This window comes from Eufriesea mexicana, unplaced genomic scaffold (genome assembly GCF_001483705.2).
Source record: "Eufriesea mexicana isolate 0111107269 unplaced genomic scaffold, ASM148370v2 scaffold812, whole genome shotgun sequence".
NCBI classification, from domain to species: domain Eukaryota; kingdom Metazoa; phylum Arthropoda; class Insecta; order Hymenoptera; family Apidae; genus Eufriesea; species Eufriesea mexicana.
Genome location: NW_016909009.1, coordinates 1414502 through 1424150, shown reverse-complemented (window position 1 = coordinate 1424150; position 9649 = coordinate 1414502). Strand labels below are relative to the sequence as shown.

Sequence of the window (9649 nt, the reverse complement as noted above, 5' to 3'; positions counted from 1 at the left end):
TTCATAAAATGAAATCATGCAAAATTCAATTTGAAAAGTAATTATTCGAATTATCAGTAATTTAATGTGAAGTTAAAAATAAAAATAATATGAAAATAATAATTACTATTAGTACAACTTTTAACAATGTTAATGTATACTTTTATTTTAAATTGTAATACTACAGTTTATAACGAATTTTTCGGAATAAATGCATTCATAAGAATAGAGGTTGCTATAAATCATATTATTTATTTAAAAATGGTAAAAATCTTTCTATATTATTACTATCAGATATGTTTAATAACAAGTAACATCAGGAGAAATTTGTATATATCATTCGTGTTTTTCTACATTTTGTTACATTTTTTTTAAACTATTTGATATAGATAAGTTGTAAATATGCGTAACATTTCTGCAAGATTAAAGCGTCCAAATGTATTTACTGAATATGTAATTTTGTGGGGTCATAAAATCACCTCTACGGTACATATCGGTGCATTAATGGCAGTGTTAAATATAACTCCACAACTTTTTATTTGTATGTCATTATTGTATAAAAATCTGGATAATCATGGTGGTGTATTATATTCTTATTATAAACTTCATTGGAAATAATAATTAATGATTATATAGAAAACAAAATGAAACCAAATGTTGCAATAAAAATTATTGTGGATGAATACACCACAATATTTATCTAGAGAAGGAAAATAAATCTATTATCATTTCTTCTTTTAAGAAAGAAATTCATTGAGAGTTCTCACCTAATTTTGTACATATTAAAATATGTATACTGGTTACTAAACTAATAAGAAAGATAGGGTTGCTTGCAAAAATATAAAATATTCTTATGCTTACGATTGAATAGAAAAAAAATAAAATATGTTGAACACAAAACATTAAAAGTTTTGCAAGCAACCAAAAAATCACAGCATTGCCTTATCATGGTGTTCTTTTTGGAAGCACCTGACTGATGAAAAAATTTTAACTAGCTTTTTAATTGTTGGTACACATCTATGTATCGTTTGCTGCCAAGGGATAAAAAATCTCTTTCAGAGAGTATATGAATTAAATGTTTTTTATTAAATCTTTGGCCTATTATCTGTAATCAACAATAATTTCTTACATAGATTGTATAGAATTGCTTCAAGATCAAGAATAAATATGAAACTAGGAGTCAGATTAAGTAATAGTTTGTTTATAATCTTTGCATTAGTTATGCTTTATCAGCTTAGATTTATATTTATTGTTAACTTTATTGCATAATATGCTTTACACAAATTTTATTGAGATCAATAAAGTTAATCTTATCAATTGTATTCCAATAAGAGATATTTAGATAGTGATAGTAATTATGCAAAGAAAGTAAGTTCCTTGAAATATATTTCAGTTTTAAACTAGGGTTAGTTTAATAAATACAACTGACGTCATGAAATTGTAGATTAAAAAAGGCCGTTAACATTAATTATTATAACATACTGTATGTAATATAAAATCAGTTCAAAAATCATTTTATAATCATGTTATAATATTATTGATACACATAATAAATTACTGAAAGTTTATAAAATAATTAACAAAATATTATTATGAAAATTATAAAATAACAAATAAAAATGTTATCTTTTTTGAAATTACAACTGTTATCCTTAGTACTTATTACTTAAAAAAGAGTTATAATATCAATTCCAGCTACAACCCTGAAATTTTTAACTGTTTCTTAAAATTGGCTTGATTTATAGAAGATTACATTCATTAATAAAACATAATATTATTTAACATTTAATATTTTTTCTCTTAATTTTATCTATTTATTTACAACATGTAATTATTGTTAAAAATATCCATCACATAATATTACCATTAAAACAGAATTACATAACACAATACAAACTAGAAAAATACATTAAATTATTTATTGTAATAATTTTACATAATACATGGGATCCATATTATGATTCTCTCTTATCATTTTCAGAGTTTAAAGTTGTATTAGTAAGTCTCTTTATTAAATTTTCTATAATATCTAGATCAGTTAAACCTACAAATTTATCAACTACCAATCCACTTGAAATTGCTATAACTGCTGGTACAGCTTTTACTTCAAACATATGTACTAATTCTGGATTTGATTCTAAATTTACAATGGCAAGATCTAATTTATCCATTGGTCCTATAAGTTCTATTAATTTAGGTGTGAGTATTTTACAAGGATCACACCACTCTGCATGAAAATTTACAATAACAGGTACTGAACTGTTCATTACTTTACTAACAAATTCACTATTGTTATTTATTTCGAATTGTTTATTCTTCTGACATGATGAAGAAAAACATTTCATCAGAGCTGAGGAAAACTTAGTAGTACTACGCATCATTTTGTAATGCTTTAAATATTATATTACAAAGTAAATAAGAATATTAAGTATAAATAAGATCAAAGCAGTCTTGCCCAAGTATTTTACATAACTAATAGAAGATATTTCTGTTTATTAGTAGATGCTGAAAGTTCATACAAATTAAAAAATATTAATAGCGTATTTTTAAACTTATTTCATCTTAATATACTATTATTATTATCACAATTAGAACAAAGTAATACTTACCAGAAATTTTTAAAAAATCCAGTTAGTTATTCTGATTGGTCTAATAGATTCTATTACTGCAAATTTAATGTATCCCATTAAACCAATTAGAGATGATATTATTAATAATATAAGTAGTAAAATACGCCAAATAAATAAATGATCATATATCTGTAACAAAATATAACTTTCACATGTAATATTATATAAAATACACAATTATTTTACAAATACTAATATAAGTATATATAAAAACTTTGTGGAATAAAATTATTGATATACCTTTTTGTCAATTGTATTAGGTTTTTCTGATGCCCTTGGTAATGTAATTAAAATGATTGTGCATATGCTAACAATAAATATAACAATAGTACCAATTTTATTTTCAATTCTTAAAGAAATAATAAATACCAATAAGGCCAAACCCCAAAGAATCAAAATAAGAAACAATCCTATACCAACTCCGAATATTAAATTAGTCATATCACTAAAAATTAAAAAATTACAAATTTATATGCATATGTATATGCATCATAGTTTACAATACTTTTATATAATTTTATACAACAAGATTTCATTTTTATTAATAAGGAATTATGAAAGACATATGTAAATTGAATAGTGATTTCAATAAAATAAAGAAAATAAAAAAGATAAGGAAAAATTATCAAATATTTTAAATTATTTTCTTAATTTTCTTAATTATCTTATAACGTATATACGTTTATTTATACATATATATATTAACTACTGTATTAATTATACATATATACATATGAAAATGTCATTTTTTACGCAATACAAATAATTCGTCGTATATTATTTTTATCTATTCATATACGTTAACTTTTTCAATGATATTACTTATACGAAAAATTTATTTATAAAATTTAAATACAATTTTTTTTATATATTACCTATAAAATATAATTTAAAACTGTCAATAAATTTTTATACCATGATTCATATCTTTCAATTAAAAATTATTGCAAACAAATTTATAACACATATTGACTATATTTTAGTAAGTTACTATGTAGGTATACTGTTATAATGTATTTCAATGATGAATTTTTTAATTTCATAATATAAATATTAATAAAAAAATAAGTGTAATAATAAGTATTTTGCATATTATCAATTTTTATAAATTAATGACATTTATGATATATTGAATAATTTACATTCACATTATTTATTGAAAACAACATGATTTTATAAAAATTTAGGGATTTTAAGCATGACATAGAGATATTTTTGTTATAATGTAAATAGGTAGTTTTACTTGCGCAGTGAAGAAAGCAATGGATATTTAAAATTAAACGTACCTCCGATGAACGTTAGAACAATATACTGAAATAGAAAGAGGATATAAATTTTAACTGTTACTTACCATTTTCATAGACGTAAATAAAATTTTTCCTACGCCATGAAATTGTGGATTGAAATTTTATTGGAATGGGTAAGTAGTAAAATTGTATAAGTAGAAATGTATGAAAAATTAATAGTTGCTGTTTAAAAAAAATTATTATTTCAAAGTACATCGTCATACAATTATTTAAATAAAATAAATAGGTTGAGTTTTACGTTTTGTTATGTTATTATACATATTTGTTAAATTTTTCGATTAAAAATATGAAGAATTAATAAATTTTTGTTATAAATATTATAAACGCAATGTATATGTATGGTAATTTGTTTTAAAATAAAAATTTTAGTATTAATATTTTCAGCTAAATTCATTAGATGTATTCGGAACGAATATTAAAGATTTGAAAGAGTTGGATAATGGGAAATTTTACAAGAAATTAATAGAATTATTGTAAGTAATTTTTCATTTATTTATATTTAGATTTTTAATCAAATATCATAAAGAAAATTTCTTTTTAATTAAGTGATATGGATTTATAATAATATATAATATTCATTGTATTAAAATATGTTTATTCTTGCCAAATGTATTTTATTTTATAGTTCATGGGAAGGTGCAAAAGATAATTTAGACACAGAAAATGTTATAATTAACTTTTTACAAAGTACGTAAACATGTAATAAATATTAAATATATTACTTAATTATTTCAAAAGAATATATATATTTTTTTTTTTATTCTTTCTATAGATGAATATCCAAAGTATAAGTTTGATGACAAAAATTTTGGAGAAATGGAACAAGCTTATATTGCATCTTTATTTTTATTACGTGCGTCTCAAGAACCATTATTTTATCGTCCTATGTGTATTAATTTACAACACGAAACACAGTTTAAAATTAAATCATTTCTTGAAATGATTATTCCATATGGAAAAGATATAAACAGAGAAACATTAAAAGAAATAATTGTTGAAATAGAAGATGATGTATCTAAAACACCTAAAACACCAAAAATAAGATCTTTTAAGGATTTTTTTAATTCTCCTGCAACATGGTCTGCTCAAAGTTATAAAATATTCAGTGAAAGAAATAGAGAAATAAGAAAATTGAAAACTGAATTGGAAGTAGAAAGATTTGAAAAAGCTGATTTACAAGAAGATTTACGAATCCAACAAACCAAAGTACAAAATCTACAGAAAAAATTACAAGAAAAGATTACAGAAATAAAAGCTTTAAAAGAAGAAAAAATGAAACCAGACACTCCACAATCTTGTAAAAAAAGTAAAGATACAGCAGAATATGAGCAATATTACAGAAAGGAAATAGATCATTTAGAGGATAAACTAATGCAAAAACAATGTGAGATAGAAAAGCTTGAAGCAGATAATAACATTTTAACAAAAAGATTGGCATGTGTAGAAATTCACTGTACATATTTTAAAGAAAAGGTAGAAAATTGTGAAAAATCTTTAGAAAATATGCAAATTCAGGAAGAAATTAAAGATAGAGAATTAATAAATTTAAGAATGACCAACGAAGAGTTACGCACACATTTAAAGGAACTTAATAAAACAGCAGTTGAAGAGCAAAGTTTTGAAATTGATGGGATAGCTCCTTTAAATTCATCTCTCACTTCTCTAAACACCAGTGAAGTTTTAAGTTCTGTAATTGATATTCAATTACAAGAAGCAAAAGAAGAATCTGCTTTACTAAAAATTCAACTTGATACTGTAAATCAAAAACTAGAATCTATAAGTCATGAATATGAAAGTGCAACAGAACTGTTAAAAGAAAAAACACAAATATTACAAGATACACAAATAAAATTAAATACAACTACACATAAGTTGACAAAACAAATTGAAATCTTACAGGAAAAAAAAGAGGTTTTAGTAAATGAAAATAGAAATTTAGAAATATTATACAACTCTGAAAAAGAATCCTTGTCATATGTTAAAAAATGCCAAAGTACATTAGATATTGAAGTAAAAATTCTGAGGGAAAAAAATAAAAATTTCGAGGAATTATTAAATAAAGAAAATATGAATAATATTGAATTAAATACTGAGATTAAAGAAATTAAGTCACAGATACAGGAAAATCTTAAATATATTCAAGATTTAAAAGATCAAAATAATGCATATAAAACTTCTGTTGATTTGTATTATTCCAATTTAAAAGAGATTATATTTCATAATTCAGAAACTGATTGCATTAAAGATAATTTAGATAATAAAACAACCATTGAACTTATAGAACACCTACAAACAATATTATGCAATTTTAACAAAAGGTATATTTCAAAACAAATGGAATTAGATTCGTTAAATGAAAGGATGGATGAACTTAAATTGAAACTAGAAGTTTCTCAATCACTAATATCTAAATTGGAAGAGAAGGATGAACAGAATTTTACTGAGACATCAAAATTAAATAAAATAATTGTAGAAAGTATAGCCAAAATTAATGAACTTACTACAATTGTAGAAAAATATTCTAAAGAAATTTCGTATTTAAAACAAATTGAAATCCAAAAACAAGGTTTAGAAGCAGATTTGTGCATATTTGAAGAAGAAATAAATAAGAAAGATGCGCTATTAAAAACTTCTTTAATGTGTCTACAGACATTTAAAAAAAAGATCCAAACATTTGAAGCAGAATTTTATTTAATGAAAGAAGATATATTGAAGCAGATAAACGAATATCAAAATTATAATGAGAAAACCAGTCAAGATATTTTAAATATTTATAAAGTATTGTATACTAATTATACTGAAGAACAAATTTGCAAATATCAACTTAAAAACGAACTTGCTGATAGTAAAAAGAAATTATCAGATAGTAAAAGTTTAAATGTTACATTAAAAAATGATTTAACAAATAATGAACAAATAATAAATCATTTACAAACAGAATTAATGTATACTAAAAAGAAATTAATGGAATCTGTGCAAAAATTGGAAAAATTTGAAAAAACAGAAGAAGAAATTTTAAAACAAAATGTAGATTTTAAATCTGAAAATGAAAACATTTTACTTGATTTAAATGATATAAATGATAAGTTAAAAAAAACTCAACAAGAAATATGTAATATGTCAAATCAATTAAAGTCTAAAGACGAGAAAGTTGAAAATCTAACAGAAGAAATTACTTCCTTGAAAATAGAAAAAGAACACATAATGCAGTTACAAATAGGAGAGGAAATTAAAATGAAAAATTTTATAAAAGATCTGGAAACAAAGTTATTAGAAAAACAATGTAATTTAGATCATTTAAATAGAAAAGTAAACTTAAAACAAGAAGCATTGGAACTTATGCAAGATAAATTTGAAAAGTTATTAAAAGAAACAGCTACATCTGAAACAAAACTGAAGGAAATAATTATGAATTTGCAAGAAGTAAGAAATAATCAAGATGAAGTTTTAAAAACACAAGAGAAAGCTTTAACAAAAAAATGTTCACAATTAGAAAAAGAATTCAATGAATCAAAAACAGTATATTGTAAACAACTGGAAAATCAAAAATTATTATATAAGAATCTGCAAAGTATGAAGTCTGAATTACAAACAGAATCTTATAAACAAACAAAAACAATTGAAGAATTGCAACAAATGTTAAAAAGAGAAAGAAATGAACTTAATAAAAATAAAGAATCCTGTAAAGCTGAAGATGCAGAAAAATTGAAAATGATAGAAGTATGTGAAAAATTACAACATTCAATAAATGATTTAAGATTAACAATGGAACAAGTAAATACAAAGAATGGATATTCTTATGTTAATGTTATAAATAATGTACAGTGCATAAACAATGATAATAAAATTGAAAATATTTTACAAACTATAATTACATCTATTGATGAAATGCAGATATCACGTGAATTAATTTTAAAACTTTCAAACGAAAATGCAAGTTTGAATAAAACTTTGAAAAACCAAAAGGTAATTATAAATGATTATGTTGCAAAATATGAAGAAATCAAATTAACAGAAACCAAGATTCAAGAACTGAGTCATTTAAAAGAAAAACATATCAAATATATAAATATAATTATAAAACATAAGGAATCATTGACAGATTGTTTAAGAAATATTATAAAGTCAAGAGAAAATTTAGATGCATTATTAAATGAATTAAAACAAAGATGGGATAACTTGTTGACAAATACATGTAATGTTTTTGTAATGGATACATCTCTGCACAGTGAGTTAAAGTATATACAAAGTAAAAAAATATACTTAGAAAATAAATTATTTAAGCATTATATTTGTCATTTTCAAAACATAAAACCCTTACAAAATATTTTATGGAACAAATTTTTATGGGTCGAAGAGAAATTTAAAGATATTTATATGGAAACAAAAAGTGAACAAATATTAGATATTTCGTCAGATTTTTTTTTTGATGAAAAAAAAATAATTGAAGCAGAATTACACAAAAATAAAATATTGCATGAAGATATTGTTCAATTACAGAATGAGATAGATAATTTTTCAAAATTAGTTATTTCTTTCGAAAATAACTTCAAATGTAATGAAATAAAATTTCAGTCTGAGTCAAAGGAAGAGTTAAAGTTACAAATTAATGAATTGATGGAAAATAAAAATCATTTAAAAACTAAATTAGATTGTGCTCGCATAAAAAATGCAAAATTAGAAGAGGATATTGGTAAGTTTAGCATTAAAATAGAAGGAATGGAAATAACATCACTGAAAGAAGTAGAAGAGTTAAAAAAGGAATTAATCCAACTGAAAGAACAGAATTTAAAGCTTCAAGAGGAAAAGATTGAATTAAGCAAACGACCAACAAAAGAGGACGTCGATAATCAGTTAAAAGATATTCATGATAAATATAAAATTAAAGTAGATGAAATTAAACAAAACATGGTAGGCATATTAATAGCTTTTTTTTTAATCATTGCAATTATTACCTTACATCTGTGACAAACATTACAGAAAATAGCATATAATGAACAAATAGCTAAGCTAAACAAAGAGCAAGAACAATGTGTACAAGAAAGATTGGAACTATTACAAAGAAAAATGGAATTACAATGTCGCAAACAGGCAGATGGATTAAGTAAATATAAGACACATGTTGCTAGTTTGAGTTCACAACTTTGGAATGTTGGAGAAAAGCTGTTAAGTGAGCAAAAAGAAAAGGAAAAGTTACAGAAGGAATTAATTGAACTGAAAACTAAATATCAAAATTTAAATCAGGAAATTGTTTCTTTAATAGAGCACAAAAATTCTAAGTAAGATTCATTTTATAGTAATAAATAATGGTAAAAAATTAATTTATTCGTTGTAGATATTTTATAGATATTTTAAACCTATTTAAACGGTTTTTTCAGACGTGACAAGGACTTGTTAGGAGAAAATAAAGAAATTTTACATAAAATTGCAGTAATACAAGAAAAAACAATATATGAACGAAAATGTAGTATTAAGAGCATACAAAAAATGGGTAATGCATTTAATGTAGAGGATGAAGAAGGAGAAGTATTTGATAATATCTATTTAGGTAAATTGAAAACTATTTATTAAGTAATATGAATACTAATTGATTTAATTTACTAATGAAACTACTAAATTCAAATTATTAGGTGATATGAAAGATGATAATTTTTTGAACAGCATTGATGCAGATAGATTATCTACTTTAAAAAGAAGAAATGCTCTATGTAAACCTCATTTGAAATCCTCTTA

The 9649-nt window shown here is 22.8% G+C and overlaps 3 protein-coding genes across 3 annotated transcripts in view; 1 reads left to right on the top strand and 2 right to left on the bottom strand.

Annotated features, from left to right (window-relative positions):
- Positions 1-1927: 1927 nt before the first annotated feature.
- Positions 1928-2371, bottom strand: LOC108547019 (thioredoxin, mitochondrial). The gene has a single exon (XM_017899347.1). It carries the CDS (start codon positions 2358-2360, stop codon positions 1935-1937), a length of 426 nt encoding a protein of 141 aa, XP_017754836.1. The 5' UTR covers positions 2361-2371; the 3' UTR covers positions 1928-1934.
- A 226-nt stretch (positions 2372-2597) lies between these two features.
- LOC108547031 (uncharacterized) lies at positions 2598-3050 on the bottom strand. The gene is made up of 2 exons (XM_017899360.1): positions 2850-3050; positions 2598-2738 (listed from the first exon to the last, which is right to left on the bottom strand). Exons 1-2 carry the CDS (start codon positions 3048-3050, stop codon positions 2598-2600), a joined length of 342 nt encoding a protein of 113 aa, XP_017754849.1.
- A 946-nt stretch (positions 3051-3996) lies between these two features.
- mud (mushroom body defect) overlaps positions 3997-9649 on the top strand; it is a 7810-nt gene continuing 2157 nt past the window's right edge. The window contains exons 1-7 of the mRNA XM_017899348.1: positions 3997-4029; positions 4301-4389; positions 4542-4603; positions 4689-8827; positions 8897-9195; positions 9295-9464; positions 9547-9626. Of these exons, the coding sequence (XP_017754837.1) occupies positions 3997-4029; positions 4301-4389; positions 4542-4603; positions 4689-8827; positions 8897-9195; positions 9295-9464; positions 9547-9626 (4872 nt within the window). The remainder of the gene's footprint in view (positions 4030-4300; positions 4390-4541; positions 4604-4688; positions 8828-8896; positions 9196-9294; positions 9465-9546; positions 9627-9649) is intronic.